At 54.0% G+C, this 24,452-nt stretch overlaps 10 protein-coding genes across 10 annotated transcripts; 6 read left to right on the top strand and 4 right to left on the bottom strand.

The window, feature by feature from the left end:
- Positions 1-2,244: 2,244 nt before the first annotated feature.
- On the bottom strand, positions 2,245-2,995 carry INS49_012145 (uncharacterized protein; the record flags this gene model as incomplete). Its single annotated transcript, XM_043172850.1, has 2 exons — positions 2,245-2,927; positions 2,983-2,995. The coding sequence occupies 2 exons, from the start codon at positions 2,993-2,995 to the stop codon at positions 2,245-2,247; spliced, it is 696 nt and encodes a 231-aa protein (XP_043022147.1).
- Positions 2,996-3,430: 435 nt separating this feature from the next.
- On the top strand, positions 3,431-5,361 carry INS49_012144 (uncharacterized protein; the record flags this gene model as incomplete). The annotated part of the gene is made up of 3 exons (XM_043172849.1): positions 3,431-3,457; positions 3,516-3,558; positions 3,641-5,361. The coding sequence occupies 3 exons, from the start codon at positions 3,431-3,433 to the stop codon at positions 5,359-5,361; spliced, it is 1,791 nt and encodes a 596-aa protein (XP_043022146.1).
- A 215-nt stretch (positions 5,362-5,576) lies between these two features.
- On the bottom strand, positions 5,577-6,225 carry INS49_012143 (uncharacterized protein; the record flags this gene model as incomplete). The annotated part of the gene is made up of 5 exons (XM_043172848.1): positions 5,577-5,720; positions 5,833-5,942; positions 6,022-6,055; positions 6,112-6,150; positions 6,223-6,225. The coding sequence occupies 5 exons, from the start codon at positions 6,223-6,225 to the stop codon at positions 5,577-5,579; spliced, it is 330 nt and encodes a 109-aa protein (XP_043022145.1).
- A 458-nt stretch (positions 6,226-6,683) lies between these two features.
- INS49_012142 (uncharacterized protein) lies at positions 6,684-7,055 on the top strand (the record flags this gene model as incomplete). The annotated part of the gene is made up of 2 exons (XM_043172847.1): positions 6,684-6,782; positions 6,891-7,055. 2 exons carry the CDS (start codon positions 6,684-6,686, stop codon positions 7,053-7,055), a joined length of 264 nt encoding a protein of 87 aa, XP_043022144.1.
- Positions 7,056-7,967: 912 nt separating this feature from the next.
- INS49_012141 (DNA-directed RNA polymerase II subunit RPB2) lies at positions 7,968-11,915 on the bottom strand (the record flags this gene model as incomplete). Its single annotated transcript, XM_043172846.1, has 4 exons — positions 7,968-8,130; positions 8,190-9,418; positions 9,471-9,498; positions 9,550-11,915. 4 exons carry the CDS (start codon positions 11,913-11,915, stop codon positions 7,968-7,970), a joined length of 3,786 nt encoding a protein of 1,261 aa, XP_043022143.1.
- An 813-nt stretch (positions 11,916-12,728) lies between these two features.
- INS49_012140 (uncharacterized protein) lies at positions 12,729-15,508 on the top strand (the record flags this gene model as incomplete). Its single annotated transcript, XM_043172845.1, has 15 exons — positions 12,729-12,807; positions 12,898-12,923; positions 13,005-13,077; positions 13,176-13,501; positions 13,590-13,744; positions 13,802-13,842; positions 14,168-14,208; positions 14,361-14,424; positions 14,480-14,497; positions 14,596-14,642; positions 14,698-14,735; positions 14,792-14,841; positions 14,897-14,937; positions 14,997-15,099; positions 15,162-15,508. The coding sequence occupies 15 exons, from the start codon at positions 12,729-12,731 to the stop codon at positions 15,506-15,508; spliced, it is 1,449 nt and encodes a 482-aa protein (XP_043022142.1).
- Positions 15,509-16,292: 784 nt separating this feature from the next.
- INS49_012139 (uncharacterized protein) lies at positions 16,293-17,716 on the top strand (the record flags this gene model as incomplete). The annotated part of the gene is made up of 4 exons (XM_043172844.1): positions 16,293-16,375; positions 16,484-17,192; positions 17,333-17,369; positions 17,439-17,716. 4 exons carry the CDS (start codon positions 16,293-16,295, stop codon positions 17,714-17,716), a joined length of 1,107 nt encoding a protein of 368 aa, XP_043022141.1.
- A 510-nt stretch (positions 17,717-18,226) lies between these two features.
- INS49_012138 (uncharacterized protein) lies at positions 18,227-19,116 on the top strand (the record flags this gene model as incomplete). The annotated part of the gene is made up of 2 exons (XM_043172843.1): positions 18,227-18,396; positions 18,519-19,116. 2 exons carry the CDS (start codon positions 18,227-18,229, stop codon positions 19,114-19,116), a joined length of 768 nt encoding a protein of 255 aa, XP_043022140.1.
- Positions 19,117-19,376: 260 nt separating this feature from the next.
- Positions 19,377-20,445, top strand: INS49_012137 (uncharacterized protein; the record flags this gene model as incomplete). Its single annotated transcript, XM_043172842.1, has 2 exons — positions 19,377-19,561; positions 19,620-20,445. 2 exons carry the CDS (start codon positions 19,377-19,379, stop codon positions 20,443-20,445), a joined length of 1,011 nt encoding a protein of 336 aa, XP_043022139.1.
- Positions 20,446-22,175: 1,730 nt separating this feature from the next.
- On the bottom strand, positions 22,176-24,194 carry INS49_012136 (uncharacterized protein; the record flags this gene model as incomplete). Its single annotated transcript, XM_043172841.1, has 2 exons — positions 22,176-22,364; positions 22,446-24,194. The coding sequence occupies 2 exons, from the start codon at positions 24,192-24,194 to the stop codon at positions 22,176-22,178; spliced, it is 1,938 nt and encodes a 645-aa protein (XP_043022138.1).
- Positions 24,195-24,452: the final 258 nt, after the last annotated feature.

Genomic DNA, 24,452 nt, shown 5'->3' with positions numbered 1-24,452 from the left:
ATTTCGATTTCTAATCCTCCAAAAGTTTCAATTGCGGTCCTAGACGATTAAGTTACATGTGAAAATTCAAATGTACCTACTGACATACGTCTGATGTGTTGTCATAGTCTTAGATAGATGTTTTCAGCGCGATAGTCGATCCTTCTACTTCGTGGTAGGCACCTCGTCTGTCTGCACGTTAGATGATGAAATGCTCACAGGTCTACCCACCTTCGATCGATACTACTCATATTTGAAGTCCGGGTCTTGCACGGACAGTCGTACCGTGTTGCACGAGAACGAGTCCCAAGAGTCGCTTGTGCTCACATATCCTCTGAAAACCCGTATACCGGTACTCCTGACGTCCATTAACCCAAATCTACTGTCGTCGTCCAGCATGAAATCTGCTCGATGCATAGTAGATTAAGTGAACGAGAACAGTCGACCTTTACCTTCCCAACCCCCTTGCGATGATTTCGCACCTTTCACACGACTGGCTTGTATCATTCAATCCGCGGAAAGCCCCCGAGGGCAACTCTGTTCATGTCTTCACTAAAAGGGGCCTGCGTAAGTATATGAAAGCTTTTAATAAATATTATGGATATTCCATCATGTGATTCTCACGCCCATGGAACGGAAAAACCACCTCAACAACAAAGCCTGTCTGTAGTTACAGTCGGATATCCATAACAGGGGACGAAGACCTAGCCTCGTATCTCAAGCTCTCACGTCTCACCGTCTCATCCTTCTCCAGCTCCTCCTTACCGTGCTTCGAAACTCCCAGTCATGCAGGAACAGAGTGTTACCCTTGGCTGTCGTGACCGTGATGGTAGGCAGCTCCTTGGCGCCAGGTTTAGTGCTGTACATGTTCTGCGGGAAAGGGAGCAAAACCGATTTGTCTTTGTAAAGGCGCCCCTTGGAGTACCTCTTTAGCATAAAGCGTTTGAACACCCTTTGAGCCTCTTCTGGGTCCTGCAGCCATTTCAATGGGTACCTGCAGTTGTTGGGAATCGTTGGTAAAGACATGACGATCTGAGAAACGGTGAATGCGAAGTCAAAGATGTGCTAGATACCTGCTCGAGTAATTGGGTTTAAGAGAGATGGAGTTCTCCCGATGTAAATAAGCAATGGGCATCAGTTTGCAAATATGTAGTTTTGACACTGGAAGAAAGAAAAACAGATCATTGTTCGAAACGCAACGAGTTGGTTTGAAACAATGCATTTTGGGTTTTTGTTTCTTAACGGGATACTTCACCTTACATAGTTATTCTACCGTGATTTCATTCTTAGGATTCTTTGTCATTACCGTCCCAAACGCAAACTTTGTGCTTGATCCGAGGCGACAAACCAGATTTCCCGGGGCAATTCCGTTATCTCTGTGATGTGAAGAAAATTCCTCTTGGATTCTTGTGTAGCATTTCGAGGTCTACTGTGTTTCCGGTAGATGGGCGCTGCCTCATGATAGTCCATCAGCAACCAGACTTGAATGAATTCCAGCCAAATGTGAAACCCAGCTACGATGAGAACACACGTGCAAGTGTGTTGACACCACTTTGCATAATTGAAGGCAGTTACATGAGACACGCTGACACCAATGAGAAAGCCTCAACATTGTCTAGAAGATGAGTAACAGACTTCCATGAAAGTCATCATGTTTCACACTCAGACATATGCGTGCCTACGTCAATGATAACTATTTCTGAGGCATGCCTCTGACAGACCACTCGCACTTCTAAACGGGCCATTTCAATCTCAAGTTCAACCATGATTTACTCACCAGCCTTTTCTCTGCACAGGAATTGGGCGGAACCCCTCTGATGGCAACACATGATGCCTCAGGGGTAGCCATAGAGACCGGTACTGTGACGGTGGAAGAGCGCAAGGTTGAGACAGTACGGATGTAATCCCTTGATGTAGATGGTGGGGTCCCCAGAATGTGGTTAGACGTGATGGAAGAGAATTACCCTGCATACCGAGGCTTCTCAAAGCCTCACGATTCGATCTAAGAATGGGAAAAGAAACACTACAGTCACACATGGCTACAATCCTCATGGGGAATTCACTCAGATACAGGCCAACAGGCTTGAAGTAATTGGTATAGTGCATGCGAAAAGACTGGAAATGAATGCTTTAGGAGGATGAAAATCATTGGCTCATTCTAACGCTCTCTAACATCTAGTCTTGAAGTTCAAGTGTCTCAATCGGGAAAGTCAGCTGTGATGACTGACCTGGTAGGCCACGCAAAGGATGAGCCCTCTATCATACTCAGTTGGGCCTGACACCAGCGGGCAACGGCTCCTCTTCGGTAGGAGGCAGCGCGTGCTCCGGGAGCCCAACGCCAATCTCCACGACTTCATCCCAGCTCCAGCCCATGCCGCCATGACCGCTCTTCGTGAGGTCCCACTGCTTCAGGGATAGCTTGTCCACGCCGTCCTCCTTCTCGGCAAAGTCGTAGATACGGTAATCTGCGTTGAAGAACCAGTCGCCCGTGAGAACCTGCCGCATAAAGCCAGAGTGGGAGACCACGATGATGGCCTTCTCGGGGCGGCCGTACAGGTGGCGCAGGCTGGACTGGGCGCGGGCGAGCAGGTGCTCCTTGACGTACGCGTACTTCTCGCCGGCCGGCGAGGTCTTGTCGGGGTAGACGGGGTCGACGTGGCTGAAGTCGATCTTGGGGAACTCGGCGGCGACTGCGGCGATGGGCGAGCCGGTATCGCACGGCTTGGCCGAGTTCTCCTGCCAGCCCGCGTGGGCCTGGATGGGGATGCCCTTCTCCGCCGCCCAGTCGCCGAGGGCCAGCATCGTGGTCTCGCAGGTGCGCCGCATGGGGCTGCACAGGATGAGGCCGACGTCGAGGTCCTTGGGCAGTTTCTCGCGGAGGTTCTGGCTCAGCTGTTGGCATTGCTGCCGTCCGAGCTCTGAGAGCTCAGGGTCAGGGATTTCGTAGTCTTGTGGGGGGCTGTTAGCTGGGGTTCTGCTCTAAGTGAGGAGGCGGAGGGTTACTTATTGGCAACATTGTGCAAGGCTTGGGCGTGCCTTATGAGGATAATAGTAGGAGGCATTTTCGGTGCGAGTTGGTACTTTGACTCAGGTCTCGGTTTAGGAATGAAATAAAACCCTGAAACGATTATCGGCTGCGTGGTTACAATATAAATAGCTGAGAGCACTAAAGCGGGGATGGGTGACTCTGTTTTCTTTGCAGTACAGCAGAGGGAGTCGTGTCACACAGGGCAGTTTGTCGACGGAAAGAGTGACCGATTGATGTCGGGTCGGGCCGAGTGACCGCGCCAATTCGGGGCCGGACAGTGTCAGCGGCCGGCCGGTTGCACCGTCCCTGACCAGCTTCGAGTCGCATATGCAAAAAGTTGGAGCTCTAATCCAAACAACCCTTCCTTGAACAGTCACTCGACAGCTCCAGGACGCCGAATCAAACACCCCAGATCATTCCACTATGACTAGTATCGACGAGCTGTTCAAGGTAAGCTTCTAAGCCGCAATGTCCTCGTTCTGTGGAAGCTTTTCTAACTTGTTTACAGGGGCTGCCCAGCAAACGAAAGGCAGAACCGCTCCGTGACCCTAGTAAGTGCCCACACCGTCTCTCATCAAGTAACCTACTACATCAAGCACGGCACGCTGAAAACCTGCCTTTGTTACCCTACAGATCAAGTCTACAAATCGGCCAAGCTCTCCACGACCGGCCGCCACGCGCAGGTAGAAGACGAAGCAGACGACGACGCCGAGGCAGGCCCAGCCCTGCCCCCACCAGACGGCGAGGATGACGACGGCGACTACGGCCCGGCGATGCCCCCCGACGAGGGTGAGGAAGATGGCGACGACGAGGAAGGGCGATTCTTCGGCGGGGGCGTGACGGCGCAGGAGTCGCGGGCGCTAGACTACATCAACGAGACGGGCGACGACGACCTCCCCGAGGAGAAGATCGACGCGTCGTGGCTCAAGAAGACGGCGCTCAAGTTCGAGCAGCGCATCAACAAGAACGCGACGCAGCGCGCGAAATACGAGGACGACCCGGCCAAGTTCATCCAGAGCGAGGCGGACCTCGACGCCGACATAAAGGCGCTGAGCATCCTGGGCGAGCACCCGGAGCTGTACCCGGACCTCGCGAGGCTGGGCACCGTGGGCAGCCTGGTGGGGCTGCTGGCGCACGAGAACACGGACATCGCCATCGGGGCCATCGAGATCATCGGCGAGCTGACGGACGAGGACGTCGCCGCCGAGGAGGAGCAATGGGACGCCCTCGTCGACGCGCTGCTCGAGGCGGACCTAGTCGGGCTGCTAGTGAGCAACCTAAAGCGGCTGAACGAGGACTCGGACGACGACGCGGACCGCAGTGGTGTGTACCACGCCCTCAGCGTGGTGGAGAACCTGTCCTCCAAGGTGGCTACGGCGGAGAAGATCGGTAAGGACGACGGGCTCCTTAAGTGGCTACTGGCGAGGATACAGAAGAAGGAGAAGGCGACTACGCAGAACAAGCAATACTCGGCGGAGATATTGGCGATCCTGGTACAAACCTCGTCGGTGAACCGGCAGAGGCTGGCAGGAAAGGACGCAGTAGATGTGATGCTGCAGCTGTTGGCTGCATACCGCAAGCTAGACCCGGAGAAGGGCCAGGAGGAAGAGTACATGGAGAACCTGTTCGAGGCCTTGATATGTATCGTCGACGAGCCGGAGGGCAAGACCAAGTTCGTCGAGGCCGAGGGCGTCGAGCTGTGCCTGATCATGCTCAAGGAGGGGAAGAAGAGCAAGCTCGACGCGCTGAGGGTGCTCGATCACGCGGCAGGTGGGTCCTCAGCCACCGAGGTGTGCCAGAAGCTGGTCGAGGCCGGCGGGCTCAAGACCCTGTTCACCACGTTTATGAAGAAGAGCCACGACACCAAGCACGTGATGGTAGAGCACCTCGTGGGGATCTTCTCGTGGATGCTGCGGCTCCTCCCTGCCAACTCCTCCGAGCGCATACGGCTGCTGGTCAAGTTCGTCGAGAAAGACTTTGAGAAGACAGAGAGGCTCGTCAAGGTGCGGAGGGACGTCTCCGCGCGGCTGCGCCTGGTCGACGAGACGATGCGAAAGGAGCAGAAGCGTAGTGCCCTCGGGTTGACGGATGAGGACCAGGAGGAGGAGCGCTTCTTCCGGCGGCTCGAAGAGGGTCTCTTCCTTTTGCAGAGCATCGACCTCGTGCTGGCGTGGCTCATTGCCGAGGATGACGGCGCAAGGGAAAAGATCAGGGCGTTGCTCGCGGATCGGGACGAAACCTTTGAGGTGGTCAAAGCCTCGCTGCAGGAGCGGCAGGATGCCATTGGCGACAAGACATCGCAGAGCGGCAAGGACACCTCGGAGATGCTGGCGACGTTGATGGAGTTTTTGTAAATTCATGATACCACAGATTGCTCGAGTAATGCATCACAGTCAGGCGCACGTACGCAGCCGACAGAAACCAGTGTCTTGTGTCCTCTCTTTTCTTCGTACAATGCGTAATTCCGATTCTGGCGTCCGTCATGTACGGACACTCCGTAGATATGCCGGCTCTTCACCCCCGTATCACCACCCGCCGCACGTCACTTATCCAGTACCAGCAGGCATATTTATCCCTGGGTAGGCGGTACGGGCTTAACGTCAAACACGGCGCTCAGCAGGTCCTTGACCACCTTGTCCTGGCTCTTCTTGCCAGCCGCCTGGATCTCCTTGATCTTGGCCTCGGCCTCCTTGTTGGCCTCCTCCTCGGCCTTCTTGTTTCCTTGGGAGTGCTAAAACGGTTCGCAAGGGCCGTCAGTAATGCTTCGCCGCGTGTAGACATATATAGAGGGCACCGCTCCGCGTCCTTCGGGGTTGCGTCCGTACCTCGGCCTCGAACTTCTTGTACTCCTCCTCCTTGGACGCCCGGTACTGGTCTATCTCCTTCTTGGCCTCATCACGAGCCTCCTTGACACGCTTTGTCCTGTACTCTCGGGCTGTGCGTCAACAGGTCTCGGTCAGCTCAGCTCGTTGCTGTGGGTGCTCTCGATTGGGTTGCTCTTGGGGCTTTCGTACACCTCTGGACGATCTTGGAGGCATCTTTCTCGGCCTGTAGTTGCTGTAAGCCAAACGTGCAATCGCTCAGTCTGGTGCTGGCCGTCGTACCTCGAGAAGGGTCTGGATACCCGCGGAGTTCTGGGCGGACTGTCATGTTACTATTGTTAGCATCCGTGCCTTCCAACGTACTTATCCAAGATCAGGCGGTAGCTGTCGCACCATGGTGAAAGATTGAAAGACGGTTCGAGGTTACTGGAAGACGAGAAGGATGTGGGTGTCTGATATGCAGAAAAGAAAGTCTATCGCCAGGCCGTCGTGGGGAGAGATGGTGCCAAATGCCAGAGAGCTGGATGTCGAGCGGATTGCGGCGATTACGACTTGGGAGTCGAGGAGCCACTGCCAAGCGATGATGGGCTGTGGGACAGACAGCTCTCCAGCGAGTAGCTCCCTGCCGGGGTTTGCTGAGCAGTGGCCCGGCAACTTTGCCTGCCGGCGCAGCTTGATGACGGAGTGCGATTTTACTGCTGTGCTGTATACGAAAATCAGTCTACCAGCAAGACCTCAAGACACTGTCGAACAGGCTCCAGAGGTTCCCAATTATCAATCATTCAGGATGATATTATAGTCTCGCGAAATATAGTCTCTCTTTTCTTTCCTCAAGATCGACCTGCCCAGCCACAATGGCCTCCCGCGGCTCGAAATTCGCCCTCGCCGGGACGTCCCTCTTTGCCGTGTCGACCATCATATTCGTCCACTTCCAGCAGCAGGCCGAGAAATCCGTACGTCCTTTCCGCTCCTTCCTTCCCACCTGACGATCATACTATTGCATTACCGATTGCTCTCTTCAAGTCGTCCGACCCGTTGACAAATGCCACCCGGCTTCCCAGGCAATGCACCAAGGCGTCGTTCGCGACATGGAGCAGCAGCGCATCAAGCGCGAGAGGCAGCTCGACTTCGACCTGCAGAGGCAGCTGGAGGCCGAGTACAGGCAGGAGCAGACGGTCCGGAGCTCCATCGAGGCAGCCCAACAGAAAGACGGCGTGAAGAGGTAGCAGTAGCAGTGGCAGTGGCAGCACGCCGCCAGCTGCGTGTGCCTCCCGATTCAATGCGACCGCCGCCGTGCGAGGAAGATCCACCGCCCAATATACCCCGTCAAGATAGGATGAGGTTCCCAGAGAACCGCCAGGTCAAGCACCCGCTGCATGGGCTGCTGGGTCTTTAATAGTCCTACCTGCTTGGGCGAGCGCGAAGTCGGACCAAGAGGATGCGTGTCCGAGAATATGCAAGAACTCCACTCAGTGCGTCGTCGTTAAGAAGAAGCCCGATGGACCCAAGAGGGACGCTGCGAAGTACTGCCCATCGTTAATCCGTCAGTTCAGGGTGAATTTGATGGCTAGGGCACGTCATGCGAAGGCCGAAGTCCACGATACGTTGTATATATTTTACATTGAAGGCAATGCACAAGAGCCTCTTCCCTCATAGCCTGCTTTGTCTGCGCTCTCGTATTTGATCTAGCATCCCATGCCATTTGGTATCATTTTTTGTCATTTACGAATTGCCCTTCCACAACCACCAGGGACAGAGCCTTGGGCGTCACCCTCTCCACGCTCGGGAGACAGTTCTGTCTCCTCCACCTATGGTCTCTGACGGCTTCTATTCCAAGGCGGCCTTGCTACCTACTAGCCGTTGCCTCCTTCAAGTCTCCTGTCTCGCTGTGCACGACGTCCAACGACGCAACCAATCAAGACGAAGTGAACCCTACCTCGATTATAATGGTAGCTCCCACCGAAAGCCTTAACGCCGTTGTCCATGCAATTCAACCACCCCGTATACGGAAACCTTGTGACAATCTGATGTGAAAAGAGCAGAAGCATGAACTTGTCGCTTGAAAGCTCAGCGGTGGTGGTCCAGCTCTGGCGGACGGGCAGCCCAAACCGGTAACCCACCAGGAATCGTGGCAGCGTTTACCTGATCGACACACCCGATCGGTCGGTGAACATGCGCGAAGCAATGTTCATGGCTGCCAGCTCCTGGAAAAGCAGCTTGGCAGCGTAGGGAATGTGCACCTGCGCGATCTTCGTCTTGTTCTTGCAGGGCCTGCACTCGAAGGACTGCTTGGTAAGGTTTCTACGTACATGTTAGCTTTATCCTCTCGCAGCTACGCGGCAAGGGGGACGTGAACTTACGCAATAGGCGTCATGAGTCCACAAATCTCACAGATATGGACTCTGAACGCATCTGACACCTCAAACAAACGCTCCTTTAGGAAAGCAGCGGCACCATGGGCAATCATGCAATCACGCTCCATTTCTCCGAAACGCAGGCCACCATCTCGAGCACGACCCTCCACGGGCTGCCGCGTCATGATTTGCACCGGCCCGCGGGCACGAGCGTGGATCTTGTCGTCCACCATGTGTCGAAGACGCTGATAGTACGTTGGGCCGAAGAAGACCTGGGCTTTGAGTTTTCGCCCTGTGTGCCCGTGGTAGAGGATTTCGAAGCCACGCGATTGGTATCCATGCGCATGGAGCAGATCAGAGACAGAGTCGACGGTGACGTCGGTGAAAGGAGTTGCATCACCCTCCATTCCCTTCAATGTGGACACCTTGGACAAGAGACACTCGACCAAATGGGCTATCGTCATACGCGACGGAATGGCGTGGGGGTTGATGATGATGTCAGGTACAACACCTTCGCGACTGAATGGCATGTCTTCCTGACGGTAAGTAACACCAATAGTGCCCTTCTGACCGTGACGAGAAGCAAACTTGTCACCAATCTGAGGAATCTTGGTGGTACGAACCCGAACCTTGACGTAGCGTAGACCATCCTGGTTCGTCGTGACGATGACGGAGTCAATGATGCCGCTCTCCGTGCTTCGAAGTGGGGTCGAGGCGTCTCGCTTGACATGCTGCGCAGTGCGTTGTCCCAGTTCCTGGTTGTCAGGGTTGATAGGAGATGTCTTTCCAATGATGATATCTTCACCGGAGACTCGAACACCGGGTGCGATGATTCCATCATCGTCAAGCTTGTCGTATGTGCCGTGCTTCAATCGGAGCGTGTCGGAGCGGAACGGCTTCTCGAAAGACTCGACGACGTTGATGCCCACTCGCTTCTCCGAGTCGGTATAAGAACGGAAGAAGAGACTCCGAAACAGGCCCCGATCGATGCTGCTCTGGTTCATGATGACGGAATCTTCCTGGTTGTAACCAGAGTAGCAAGCAATGGCTACGATCGCGTTCTGACCGGCGGGCAGCTCTCGGAACTTCAGGAACTCCATGGAGCGCGTTGTCGCCAAAGGTTTCTGAGGGTAGTACAGGATGTTTGCCATCGTGTCCATGCGCCGGGAATAGTTGGTAAGGAAGAAGCCCATGGCTTGTTTACCCATAGCCGACTGATACGTGTTTCGTGGGGACTACAGAATACGTTAGCAGCAAACAGACTCAAATATAGGGGCAGAGACTTACTTGGTTGTGGTCAGGGAAGGGGATGATGCTGGCACAAATCCCCAGAAGCATGCTGGGATGAATCTCACAATGGGTGTACATGTTGATGTCAGTGTTAATCTTTGTCTTGACCCGGGCGTTCAGATCCGTGTTTTCATCGTTCAGGCGGTCCAGTTTCTCCTGGTGGTGTTCTTCTTCAGTCTGCTTTGGCCTCTTCTTGGCCTCCCGGTATTCATCAAGATCCTCAGGACTCATGCAGATCATCGCCGTCTCCTCTTCTTCGGCATCCAGATACTCGATGACACCACCGTGCTGCAGACTGTCCCAGCCAAAGTAATCCTCATCCGCCGGGTTCAGATTCTGGTCAGCCTCGAGACGTCGGATGTGTTCCTTGTTGAGGACCAGGGTACCCTTCGCCGCGCCGGTTTCAGGATTATCTTCTTGTTCCACTACGTATAACGGTCGCATCACGCGGCCAGCGTCAGAAAAGATCTTGAACTCGCGATCACGAATGTCTCGGACAAGGGAAACCTCGTGGGAAATGATACTCTTGCGTCGTAGGTCCTGGACAAGGCCGACGAGGTGCTTTGGATCCTGATGGACACCAACCCATGTGCCGTTGATAAAGATCTTGGTTGCGTATGGATTCGATGCAGGGTCGTACTCTTCCAGGACTTCCATGTTCCGCTGGATCATGAAATCCCTGATGGGGTCTGCTGGTGTTCCAACACTCACGTAGCACATCAGAGACAAGTTCTTGACAAGACCACAAGCCTGACCCTCAGGAGTTTCTGCTGGGCAGACCAAACCCCAGTGAGTGTTGTGCAGTTGACGCGGCTTGGCCAACTTGCCGTCACGGCCGATGGGCGTGTTCGTGCGCCGCAAATGAGAAAGCGTGGAGGAGAAGGTGTAGCGATTCAGCACTTGGGAGACACCAGCAGTAGAGCTCATAGCCTTCTTCTGATCGCCCCAGTTTCCAGTTGCCAAAGAGTACTTGAGGCCATTGGTCAAAGTTCCATGACGGATTCCCAGGGTAAGATCGAACCCCTTCTCCTCTTGGATGCATCGCTTCATATAAGCCATGAGGTCGCCGGTGAGCTTCTTGACGATATTTCGGAAAAGCTTCGCCAGGAGTGGACCAGCAAGGTCCAGCCGCTTCTTGCCGAAGTGGTCACGATCGTCGGTATCACGCCGACCAAGAGCACACTGCAGCAACTTGTGTGTCATATAGCCAAGGAAGAACGCCTTTCTTGTCTCGCAGCCTTCAGTCTGGGCAATGTGGGGCAACATCTCCTTCTGTAATACATCCTTGGCGTTCTTGATGCGGATGTACTTGGCGACCTGGTGGCCATTGTTACCGCGCCTACCGATATAATCCAAGGCGACGTCTCGATCCTGCACAGCAAAGGCTTCCTCGATACAAGGTCGCAGCATCTCCAGCATCTGCGTGTCGTTGTGGTCGTAGCAGACAGCGTTGAGAATGTCTTCGTCGCTGACCATGCCGAGCGCTCGGAACACGATGGCAATTGGAATGTCGGCTTTAATGTACGGCAAAGTCGTGGAGATGGTCTGGCCGAAGCCGCCTCGTCCTGTCTCACCCTTGGCCTTGAGCTTCAAGGTCAGGGAGCTGATGAGACGCGAGCCCTTCTCAAGCGCACTTCGAATCTCGGCGTGGTACAGATCTGGACTAGGCTGAGCCTTCTTGAAAACCTGCACGATATTTGCTGCTGATCGCTCCTGTGCGATGAGAACCTTTTCACTGCCGTTGATGATGAAGTACCCGCCCTGATCGTAAGGGCATTCGTTCAACAAGAACAAGCCGGCATCGTCCTCGTTTCGCAAGTGGCAAATCTGCGACTTGACCATGATGGGCATCTTTCCAATGTACACCATGTCACGCAGATGCTCAGGCCCTGTCTTCTTCTTGTCCCCTGCCTTCTCGGACTCCTCCATCTCCCATACTATGGTCGTGGGGCGTTCCTGAGTCTCCTCGTAGTGTTGGCGCTGGTCGGGGTCCATGTCCTCATAAGCCACTTCCTTTTCTCTCGCGATCTTCACTTCCTTTGTTATGCGAACGTAAATGGGGCAAGAGTAGGTAAGGTTTCGATCGCGGCATTCGTAAGGAAGAAGGTTCTTGACGGCGCCATCACCTTCGGTGACGTTGGGACGGGTGACGAGAACGTGGCCAAACTTGATCTCGTATCGACGCATGCGTGCAGGCTCGGGGTCGTCGGAGGGTGGGAGCTTCTGGTCGAGGCTGACGGTGGAGTATTCGTCCATCAGACTTTGGACGGTGGTGGTGACAAACTCGTCGAATGAATCGATTTGCTGCGACACGAGGCCCTTCTTGGCGAAGAAGGACGAGATGACGGTCCAACAGTCCTCGGCTGTGATGGACTCATCCTCCATTTCCTCCTCCATGTCGTCGGGGTCATTCTCCCACACATCCTCGCCGTAGTCTGCCATGTTGAGGGCGTGGGAAACGGTTGGTTGACAAATTCGGGCAGGGGAAAGGTGTTGGTCGAATGTTTGTCTGGGTCAGAAGTCTTTGACGACGAGGTCGAGGTGGGTGGGGTGAGAGACGGCGAAGTGGTCGGTCGTGCTTGTGCTTAGAAATGGCTGCCCACCACCAGACAGCTCGGGCGCATCAACTCCCAAGAGGCGCAGAGCTTCACCTCATCAAATGGAACACCAGAAAAGTGCCCTATCGTATTCGAGAAAGGTGCACGATGATGGATGATCAGAGGTAGCCCTGTCGCGACGGGGTTGGTGGAAGCTGAGGGGTTGATGGGAGTCGAGATGGGCAGGCGGTGGATTCGCGGTCCAAGGCACGTCGCCTTTGTGAAGTTTTGCTGGAGGTCAAGTCTGGAGCTGTCCTACCGTGCCTGCCTTCACCGGCAACCACGCTAGTCTGGACTTGGCCAAGCGCACTTCCGCATTGCCACCTTGAGCACGGGTACCAAGGCACACCAGGCCTGGCAGGGGTGGTGCAAGACCCCTGTCAAGAATTTGGATGCAGCTCCCGGAGGTGCATTCCCTCACAGTTGATTTCGCGGGGCGCCCCACCATGGTGTACTAGCATGCCTGCTTTTCCCCTAAATTGAACTTTTTTTCGTCATTGCCTTTGACCTGTTTGGGTGACTCAGAAGAAAGACCTGGGGAAGTACATAATTACATGCACCTCCGATCTGCTGCTCCAGTCGAATCTTTTCCTCAGCATCATCCAAACAAACACCGATCGACAGACCCTCGATACCCTCATTCTAGTCTGCTGCAACAATGTGCCCTACTCCAGACGCCGCCCCGGCTGCCGCCAGCCATTCCAATGGCGCCAATGGCACCAATGGCACCGACAAATGTTTGTCAAGTCCTTGCCTCTCCCATTGGGCCTGTTGTGCCGGTCTTATTTACTGCAGAGCCCGTTACTGACCTGCCTTGTGTCTCCTAGCCCACCCTGGCTTCACAGGCATCCCCGTAAGTTCTATGCTTCCAACCATAATGCGCAGGCTCAAGCCTCTCTTCTTCTACCCAGTGCTCTAACTGTCGCCTCGATAGACCAAGGCCACCCGTAGCGCACCCTACGTGCCCGTTGGTGACTTCCTGAGCAATGTCTCCAGGTTCAAGATCAGTGAGTCACATCCCAACCAGCATGGGGTCCTCCCCTCCCCCAGCAGCCCTTACCAGTGGCAGGAAAACATCTCACTGACACTGATGCCCTACCCACAGTTGAGTCCACCCTCCGTGAGGGCGAGCAGTTCGCAAACGCCTTCTTCGACACCGAGACCAAGATCAAGATTGCTAGGGCTCTCGACGAGTTCGGCGTCGACTACATCGAGCTTACTTCGCCCGCCGCCTCTGAACAATCAAGAAGGGATTGCGAGACCATCTGCAAGCTCGGTCTCAAGGCCAAGATCCTGACACACGTCCGCTGCCACATGGACGATGCCCGCCTGGCTGTAGAGACTGGTGTTGATGGCCTCGATGTCGTCATTGGCACATCCTCATACCTCCGTGAGCATTCGCATGGCAAGGATATGACCTACATCATCAACGTGAGTTGCGTTGCTCCTGGTAGCGTTGGCGCCAAAGGGTTTCACAAACACTAGGCCGATATCGGACGTGATACTGACGAACAAACAGACTGCCATTGAAGTCATCGAGTTCGTCAAGTCCAAGGGTCTCGAAGTCAGATTTTCCAGCGAGGACTCTTTCCGTTCCGACCTCGTCGATCTGCTCTCTGTCTACAGTGCCGTCGACAAGGTTGGCGTGCATCGTGTTGGAATTGCAGACACAGTGTGAGTTAGCTTCCTCAGTCCTACTTTGCTTTAAACGCCTTGCTGATCTTTCCAAAGTGGTTGCGCTTCCCCAAGACAAGTCTACGACTTGGTGAGGAGTAAGTCTTGGGTTTCCCTTCTGTCTCCATGTCTACTCTCTTCCTTTGGGACTCTGCCGTTTGGGCTTGGCAAACACGTCGTTATTGACTCGGAATCCCAACACTGCGGAAAGTTGCTGCAATTCCACACGCTTTGCTTCACATGTCCGGCGCTTGGAGTCAATCCTTGGGTTTTTGGCATCTGCTCGAGGTCAGCGAGAAGATGGCAAATCACGGGGATGGCTTTCTCTCCCACTATGACTGTGCCGCCCCCCTTGAAGCAGTATGACTGCGGTGGTATTGTGATTGAAGCTTATGAGAACTCTGGCTAATCAAATACCTCTAGCTCTGCGCGGTGTTGTCAAGTGTGATATTGAGACTCATTTCGTAAGTAGCCGTCTTTATATCCCGGACCCAGCCTGGATATCGTTAAGCACACATCGTTTGTGGTCTGGGTTCTATCCTGGCTTCCACCCAGGTCGTTTCTCATGGGAAACGTTAATTGCGCTTCTGGACACTTTGCTGACTCATACACACAGCACGATGACACTGGCTGTGCGATCGCAAATGCATACTGCGCTCTCGAAGCTGGTGCCACACACGGTAGGTCTTCCTGAGAATAAATGTCTAAGGAAACCATACTAACTGGCATTCATAGTTGACACCTCGGTCCTTGGTATGTTCGCGTCTGATGCGCTCGACTATCACGTTAGCCAAGTCGTAGCACGCATCACAGTCGTCTCCGGAGCACCAGTATTGACTTTAATTCTTTAGGTATTGGTGAGCGCAATGGCATCACCACTCTTGGTGGCCTTATGGCGGTACGTCTTAGACAATGTGACAAAGTTTGGAACCACAATGCTGACTTGATAAAAGAGAATGATTGTCGCCGACCGCGAATACGTGACCAGCAAGTAGGTTATGCTGTAGAAGTATCTTACCTCCTTATGTGTTTTCTAACCAGCAATAGGTACAACCTCGGCAAGCTCAAGGACCTCGAAAACCTTGTGGCCGACTCCGGTATGTCAACCTTGCCCGATCAGTCAATCTGATGCAGAACAGCTAACGACAACAGTACAAATCAATGTGCCATTCAACAACCCAATCACCGGATTCGTATGACTCAACTCACTTCTTCCCTATGCCTTCGTCTTGTCGACTAACGCTATGGGCAGTGCGCTTTCACTCACAAGGCCGGTATCCACGCCAAGGCCATCCTGAACAACCCCGAGACATACGAGATTCTGAAGCCTGAAGATTTCGGTCTTTCTCGCTACGGTACGTCTACCTACACAACTTGTCAACAAGGGGTGCATACTAATGAGCGATTTTCGGTTCAGTCCACTTCGCCTCGAGGTTGACAGGCTGGAACGCCATCAAGAGCCGTATTGAGCAGCTCGGCCTGTCCATGACCGATGACCAGGTCAAGCTGTGCACGCAGAAGGTCAAGGCCATGGCCGACGTGAGGCCGCTGGCCATCGACGATGCCGACTCTGTCATCCGAACCTTCCACTTGAACCTCACGGCGGATGAGGAGAAGCCCCTACTCCCCGACTTGACCTCTGAGGAGCATGCCAAGTTCAAGAAGGCCGAGAGGGAGATTGCCGGTCAGCCCGAAAAGAGAGCATCGGATGAGATCAGTGCCGAGGAGACCAACGGCAGCACCGCCAAGAAGGTCAAGGTATAGACCGGTCATCGGAACTCGGGCAGACAAGGAAATGACTATCACGAGTCAATGCTGTTCATAGACCGTTGGTGGGATAAAAATTGGCGAGTGCTTGATGTATTGTAATGCGATGTTGGGGAAAATCGGGCGAGCATCATCGCTGCACCGAGGAAAAAAAGCGATCGTCACGCGAGCTGTCTCGAAGCTGATTCTTGGTTGAGCGTGGACAGCTCCAGAATCATGCTAACGACGACAAGCACCTTTGGACAGACCCTTGGGGCCGTTTTGGCCGGGGGAATTTTCTTATTTACGTACAAGTTTGGGAAAATCAAAAGTCACGAAGATTTAAATTTGCATTAATCAACTGAGGAAAAGAACCCAAAAGTGATGTCTAAAAGCTACATAGGTATACCCAGAGAGGCAATTGTTCACAGCAACTAAGCGGCCACCCTCAGGCACAACCTCCGGACCAAAGGGCCGATATAATCGGAGCGGTTTTAGGATTTGTCACCTCCTCCCGTAATACAACCCATTTCCAAGATTTTATGGCCAGTTCTTCTGGCGCGTGGCGGCTTGTCATTCCCGCTGGCAACCTTAGCGGAGGCTTGCTCCCGCCATTACCGCTTTCGACCTGAAAGGTGGTGCGAGCACCTGGTGCCGCATTTTTGCGCCGCGTGGATTCTCGGTCATGTGGTTCGTGATCCTCCAAGTGGTAAACATGTTTGTGGAACATAAAATCTGCCGCCATGGCCGATGCCATTGTGTACTTAGGGGTCCCTAGGCTCCCAAGCCGCAAGTCGTCAAGATGAGTCGCCCCTGCATCCTGAGTCTGACGGCCATTCTGGCTGGAATCGCGCATGCAGCTTCTGGAACAGGTTCGTCTACAAGGTAAGTATTCCCTGTCAAAGAACCTTTTTTTGTTGTGTTCTTGTTTTTCTTTTCTTTTCTTTTCTCTTTTTTCTTTTCTTCTTCTCATAATGCTAAGAACCGTTGCAGATACTGGGATTGTTGCAAGCCCTCTTGTGCTTGGCCTGGCAAGGCCAATGTCACCAACCCTACGTATACTTGCGACATCAAGGATAACCCACTCTCCAACCACGAGGCAGTCTCGGGCTGTCAGAGCGGTGGGACTGCTTTCACATGTACCAATCAAGCCCCGTGGGCAGCCAACAGCCTTGTCTCCTATGGCTTTGCAGCAACTGCCATTAGCGGTGGCACAGAAGCCAGCTGGTGCTGTGCCTGCTACGCCCTGACCTTCACGTCCGGCAAGGCCAAGGGCAAGGTGATGCTGGTCCAGTCCGTCAACACAGGCGGAGACCTCAGCGGGAACCAGTTCGACCTGCAGATCCCGGGCGGCGGCACCGGCATATTCGACGGGTGCACCACCGAGTTCGGCAGCTCCTGGGGCGCCCAGTACGGCGGCATCTCGAACCGGTCCGAGTGCTCGGCCCTGCCGGCCAAGCTCCAGGCCGGCTGCGACTGGAGGTTCGACTGGTTCAGGAACTCGGACAACCCGACGCACACCTTCACGCAGATCTCGTGTCCCGCCGAGCTCACCGGCGTCACTGGCTGTGTCAGGGACGATGACGCCAGCTTCCCGAAATATGTCATGCCGTCGCCTGCTACTTGGACGGCTCCGAGCCCTACGGCGACTGCTGCTGCTTACGCGCAGTGTGATAGTCTGACTTGGGATGTGGCTATGCTGGTAAGTACTTTCGAATAAATATTCTCGCCGTCCTTAGTGTATTCCACAGCACCTATGAAGTCTGCCATTGTGCGAGATGCGTCAGGAGATTTCTGAAATCTCAGATATACCAGGCCTGAGAATTACGCTGACCAATATAGTGCCCATCCGGATACTACTGCAGCTATGTGACGGATTGTAAGTGAGATTTTATTTACGTATTGTGTCAACCTGTGCACTCTAACTCTGCATTCAGATTATTGGCAGTGCGTTCAAGGGACCGCGCCTTCTTCTTCGTCATCGACCGCCTCAACCCAGAAGGGCAGCAGCACAAGCTCCAGTTCCAAGTCCACACAAGGTGCTTCAACTTCTTCGTCTTCCTCATCCAAATCTGTCACGACGGCGACTACCCTTACGACGACCTCACACGCTACGACAACCACTGCGGCTGGGGGTTCGACACAGACCAAGTATGGGCAATGCGCTGGGAGCGGCTGGACTGGACCAACTGCTTGTCCAGCGGGGAGCACATGCTCAATGGCTAATGCATACTATGGACAGTGTTTATGAACGACCCGTGTTTCCGAAGCAGATTGTTCTTGTTTTTAATCCATACAGAGCTGATAGCTACATCTTTTTATGCCAATATAAGCTTTCTTCTCAAGAAGCCGTGCCTCTCATCACTTTCATGTGCGATTGAAGTGAGGCATTCAGGTGAAAAGATACAAAACTCACCACTTCAATTGCAATTAGTCAACTAATAGTTTCTTCAGAGGTTCCTAAGGCAAAATTATGTACTCAGCCTGTGTGACTTCCAGTCCTTTATTATGTAAGGCAGGGGCGAGGTTGACTATTTGAGTGGAGTGACCTTTATGGTGCACTTTAACTTTCTGCCGCTGTTTGCTTACGGACCGACAACGTGTTGAGACTGGACTGTTGAGGCTGACGCCAAGCGGGGTCGATTTTGTCCTGCGTATCCCAAAGTTTCGTCAGTGACATTGCACTTGCCCATTCCCAGCGAGCAGAACCCAAGATCGACCAGTTTGAACAGCGCCATGGCATCCGATATCGAACCGGAGATTGTTCTCTACGACCTAGCTAACATCAAGAATGTTTGCTTCTCCCCCGCTGTCTGGCGCATCCGCCTGCTGCTCAACTACAAGCAAGTCCCTTACAAGACCATCTTTCTGGAGTTCCCGGACATCGAGCCCACGCTCAAGGGACTGTGAGCTTAGCCACGCCGCGTTCTGCTTTGGCGTCTCATTCCGAATTCCATCCATGAATGTCTAACTGCAAAACTCGAGAGCCCCCTGGATCATTCGTCGCGATTGCTGACAACCGTGTGAGCAGTGGCCTGGTCCCGGGCGAAGCCGCCAAGGGCTTATACACGGTCCCAGCCATCCACCACGTGCCGACCGACAAGCACATCATGGACTCAGCGCCCATCTCCCGTTTCCTCGAGGCAACGTACCCAGATCCTCCGGTGCCACTGGAGTCCGAGCTGGGCCGGGAGATCGAGGCCCGCGCCCGCGCCGTGATCGGCCCCATCATGTCCAAGTCGGTGATGCCGCGCGAGATCAGGATCCTGGCCCCGCGCGCGGCAGAGTACTTCCGGCGCACGCGCGAGGCCAACCTGGTGGGGCGACAGCTTGAGGACCTTCTCGACCCTGCCTCCGAGGATCAGGCATGGGCGGAGGCGGACGGGCCCATGGACGCTGTGGGCAAGTTGATACGGACAAACGCGGCCGATGGCCCGTTTGTGTTGGGCGCGCGGCCAAGCTATACCGACTTCTTCATCGCGGGTGCCCTCCAGAGTGCGAGGACGGTCGATGAGGGTGTCTTTGGCAGGCTGGTGAAGTATCCTGGGTACTCGGATGTTTACTCGGCTTGTCTGCCTTACATGGGCAAGATTGACCAAGAGGCTGCTTTGCCGGTACTGACCTAGGTCATCAACTGTCCATCAGAGACTACAAATCTTTACTCCTTTTTTTCACCCGCTATTTACGGAGCTTCTCCAGCCTACAGGCAGCAGAGTACTGCACGTAATGTGGCGTAACCAACGTGAAGGTGCTCATGTGGGGACAGCTGCCTGACAAGCAAGAGCCGCCCACTCCACCGATACCTATATTTCTGTGGTCTCTTTCTCCCCATCAACCTCTCTCCACCTCGCGAACGCTTGATGCGTTTGCGAATTATCCACCTGAAATGGGCCAGTACTGGAAACTTGTTGATATCGACAGACGGGAGAAACTCCTCACCAATGATGCAATTGAACTGTTGGAAATACTAAGGAGCGGGTCGTTGAAGCAACTCGTCGAGCTCATACGGAATCCGAAATGGCGCCCTTTCAGAACGTCGACGAATCATCTCTATGCTTTCAAATTGAACAGGTAGGTGATGTCTTGTGAAGTCAACATACAAGATTGCTGACGCAGTTCCGTGCTACAGCGCCAGGTCTTCACTTCTCAGACTTCCTCAGGAAGTCATCGACATGATAGTCTGCAATCTTTCCAGAGACTCATCCGAAAGCGTCATATATCTTTCACTGACCTGTGCCTATTTCTTCCGACTACTTGGCCCGGCCGTCCAAAGTATCTTGGCCAGGGACACCGCGCCCTGGGCAGGCGACCGCCTGATATTCGTTGGTGAGTTTGCGGATGGCCTCGACATTGGAGGCATCTGCACGAGTGACGAGCTCGGTGAATTTGACAAGAAAAAGATGGAATACATCAACGATCCGTTTTACTACATGACTGGACACAGGATCACGTGCGCAATGAACCAGCACATCAAGACACCACCGCCGTCCCACGGGCTCCTCCCTAGCCCTGATTTGCGCCGCGCCGGGGCTTTGGAGCAGCGCGTCACAGGAAAGCTCACGCTTGACGACTTGCAGCTATTCTTCCGACTCGCTGCCATCGCGAGGGCCCCACAGCTCAGCGCCGGCGGCCAGAAGTACGCCCCAGTCCTTCGGAACCTCACTGCCAGGAAATACGTCCGGCACGATACCATAGCCGAGTCAGACTACGCGTACAGTCTGGGCGAGGTCGTCGCCGTCTTCACACAACGGACCAAAGTTCCTTCGGGCACGGACGGCCTGGGCTGCATTGGCGAATGGGCCGGCCACCGTTTCGACGTTGCGACCGTTTCGGACGTTGCGGAGGAGGACTGGGCTGACGCCAGCCAATTGGCAATCGAGAAATTGAGGAAGGGCACTAAGAGGAGAGTAAAGAGAAGTTTGGCGAACAAGCTTTATTGGACGGGTCAGATCTAAATGATGTGATTTGGAAGCCATGAGGGTCTGGTGATTTCACACACAAATTGGGCATCAAAAGTCTCTATTAGCATTCACCAGAGACGACACTATATCTACGGTACGGGTAACAGCGACTTAGACCTGACGATTTCCCACTCAGTCTTGGGTTCAAGCCGAACAATACGTAAGTGAGTTCGCAAGCGAAGAGAGTTTAAACTACAACAGCTGCCAGCCATCCATGAACCGATAGAAATTGATAATTACCCCCAGCGCACGCTGGGTTCCCACTTTATCTGTTTGTTTCCTACTACTTCTTGCTTCTCCCGTTTCACTTCCACTTTGTCTGCGCTTTTGGTTTTGCGCATTTCGAGCTTCCATCGTCGTGCGAGCCCCAAAAGGAAAACGTCGGCGTGGTCCCAGTAGGAAATCACTAGAATCGGCAAGCGAAATTCACTGGGCACGCTTAAAGGATGAGGACAGGGGATATGTGTCAATTTTAATCTCACCTACATTCTGCCGTGTGTCGTAAGGGAGATGTTTCCATGCCCTTGCTATTAGTGCTTCCTGAATTGTGTGATTTGAGTCACATACGCGCTTAGGCCTGAGGAGTTTTCGCCTACATTGCTAAAACAATACTAAGTTTGAAGTGGCACCTAGGCGTGGTAGTCATTTGAACTGAGATCTAAGAAAGGCTCCCGGACTACTGGGCCGTAAAGGCTCGATTAACTTTTGGTACCGGACTGTATCTCTCTAGTGCATCTATAGCTCGACATAAATCTTCTTTGCCTTTATATGTTAGACTTGCGCCTTCATTGCTTATATTCTATTAGTACTTCTTTGCAACAGCCTCAACATTCGTCCCTTCGTCGGGTCAACTTTCACAACTGCCAGGAATTTGAAACTCTCAAACAGGACAAAAAAGCACTCGCGACCTCCAATATGGGTCAGAAATTAGTCAACGAGTTATTCAAGACCTTGGCGGACGGTCACCTTCTGTGGAACACGATCATCCGACCCGAACACAAGCGCCGCAAACAACGCGGACCTCCACAACCAGGAAAGAAGTACAGTGACAAGCAGACAAAGGCGCTGGCATATTTCGCATGCAAGCCGAGGGAAGAAAAGAAAAACAAGGGCAAGGGAAGGGAACAGCCAGCGGCCGAGCCGAGTCGTCAGGCACCACCAAAACCAACCCTCTTTACGAATGCAGCACCCAGCTCGTCGGCGGCAAGCAAGAGCGCTCGGCGGCGATAGTCCATCGGGGCTACATTCGAAGGTCAGAGACCCATGTGGTATATGTTGATTTGAGGAAGCTCATTAAGTCACAATGAGATCGGGAGCGTACACGCAGTCTAGAATACCACTTAGGTAGCGGCAGCAGCTGAGCCGCCTGCAACGGTGGGGACGGGAGAATGGGCAGAGCAGCCACGGAGCCAGAAATTGCTTCTTTTTCCCAGATCTAGTTGACCTCGAGACTTCGCTCAAAAGCAAGAGCACATTTCCTAGATGCCTTATCTCCCCGCGGCCATCAAAACGAAAAGAGTCTCAACCTCTCTTAATTTCATCGGCGTTTTGAATACCTTGATTGGAAACGGACGGGGGCTTTCGGGAAAGCTGGGACAAATAGCGTGTCTTTGAATATGTACATTGCCGGCGTTGGGACGCACCCGTGTAAAGCTTTACACGGATGTGCGCGCGGCTGATGAAAGTAGTTACATGAAATTCGGCAATGAGAGGAAATTTGAAGCTCATATCCTGCAAAGCTTGCCATTTTGCGTCGGCAAGCCAGTCTCCGTCTCGACCTTCCAATTCTCGCTGCCGACTGCATTCCGGGCGTAGAACACGTCGTTGGGGTCGTATTTCTGCTTGATGGACAAGAGCTGGTCATAATTAGACCCCCAGAAGGATTTTTGCCAGTTCGGCTCGGCGGAGTCGGCCTGCGCAGCGAAGGTGGTGTGTCAGCTACTTAATTCCTGCAAATACGGCACAGAAGGCAAAGAGGCATTCAGATAACTTACCTCGCCGAGATATGATCCAGAGTTGGGGGTCACAGCCCGCCACTGGTCCAGACACCCGTACGTCATGCCATCTGAGAGCGCCAGGATGTCCTCCGGGGAAGTGGGATCCGTCCACGACACGGCCGTAATCGCGTGCAAGACGGAGTTCCGCCATGCCGGGTTGGCCGAACTTGCGGTGTTCTCGGGGTAGAGCTCGTTCTTCATGTTGAACCCGGTGAAGTAGAATCCGTTCTCGGTCGTATTCTTGACAGCGGCCCAAGTCTCGTTCAACAGAGTCGTGTTCTCCCAGTTCTCGCGCGGGAAGAGCCTGGAAGCAATTCTGCCAGCATCAAGGCCAACCGTCTCAAGAGGGAACGCCTGTGCCCAGGCATCGTAGAAATCGTCATAATAGGTCGGCTCGGAGACCCACGTCAGCGAGACGTTGAGGGCAGACAGTTCGTCGATCCAAGGCTGGAGCAAGGCATTGTGCTCGTCGACGGTCATGTTTGGCGTGAAGAAAGGGGTCATTCCGAAGTAAAACGCGTCCGGGCCGGTCGCGTACATCCGGAAATAGGAGTAGGCCCCAGCATCCGCAAGATCCACAAAGTGGTTCCAGAACAGCCGCATCGCCTGCCAGTAGGTCTCCGAGTCAAGGTCATCACCCGTCGTCAGCGTGAAGTTGGAGATGGTGACGCCGATCTTCGGGTAGGCCTTCACGGTGACGCTCGTCACGACGCCAAAGGTGCCTCCACCGCCGCCACGGAGGGCCCAGAACAGATCCGAGTTTTCTTCGTCTGATGCGGTCAGGAATTGTCCATCGGCGGTGACAACTTGGAAGGCGAGGGCCTGGTCGGAGCCCAGCCCGTAGACACTGCCCAGCGGCGAGTGTCCGCCTCCTTGGATGTAGCCCCCGGCAACGCCCACCGTCTCGCCCTCGCCGCCTATGACAGTGACACCATTCTCCCTGGCCGCAGCGTACAGTTCAAAGGTCTGGACGCCGGATCCCATTTTGAAAGCAGGCCCGACGTAGCTGCTGCTGGAAAAGTCGGGCAGGTACTCGAGGCCCTTGAGATTGTGCGTCCAAATGCTGAGCGCGCCTGCGCCTGTTGACTTTCCTGCGAAGTCATGTCCGGTGTTCTTTATGACGAGACGAAGGTCAAGGTTCCGGGCTAGATTGATCGCGAGCTGGATCTGCGCAACATTGGTCGCGTTGACAACATAGTAAGGGAATCCTCCCAACGTACAGTTTCCCGGGGCACCTTCGATGGGCATGCAGGTCGCGCCTTGATAGAAAGGACTCATGACGGAGGAAGGGTGGTCCATGTGGAGGTGGCTGTCGGTGAAGCCATCCGAGATTGACGCGCACAGTGCTTCATCGTAGTTGTCCCAATTCGAGTAGCATGGCGAGGCAATAGGTGGTACCTCGAGCAGGGCAGTGCCAAGTAGGAAGTCGAAAGCGAACCACACGAGTTCGTCCGGCCATGAGTAGTCACCCGCATAAGTCTTGCAGTCTGCCGCGGATCTCTTGGTGACCGAAGCGTCCTTCGAGAAGCCAAAGATTTGGTCAAAGGCCGCGTGATCAAGACCGATGGACTGTCCGTATAGAAGAGAACCCAGCTCAGTCAGCGACTCGTCGGTCAGCTGGGTAGTCTCTTCAGCGAATAGATTGTTCGTGTTGATCGAGCGGGCTGTGGCTGAAGATCGCGACAGGGATGAAACTCCGGCAGCAGATGCCAGAAGCAGGCCCAGAGAGCCCAAGTGCTTCGCCATGTCGATCCCGCGGCTCTTTGATCAGTCACAAAACCAGAGGATGGATGTGCCCGTTCTGTTCGATTATGCAAAGCCGTTTCACACACGTCAACTGATGTGACGCTGGTTGCAATTGTGTCAGCTCTGGCCCACTGCGCGAGTGAGACTCTTGGAACAACATACAGGCGTGTCTTGTGCCGGGTAAACCGTTTGACTGGCTTTGGGAGGGCTTGAGAGGCTGCCTCGAGCACTGAGATGCCCCGGAAATCAGGGACGGAA

The sequence above is a fragment of the Diaporthe citri genome (assembly GCF_014595645.1).
Source record: "Diaporthe citri strain NFHF-8-4 chromosome Unknown scaffold_6, whole genome shotgun sequence".
NCBI classification, from domain to species: Eukaryota; Fungi; Ascomycota; class Sordariomycetes; order Diaporthales; family Diaporthaceae; genus Diaporthe; species Diaporthe citri.
Note: the sequence above shows the minus strand (reverse complement) of the source record. Positions and strands in the feature narration are given on the sequence as shown.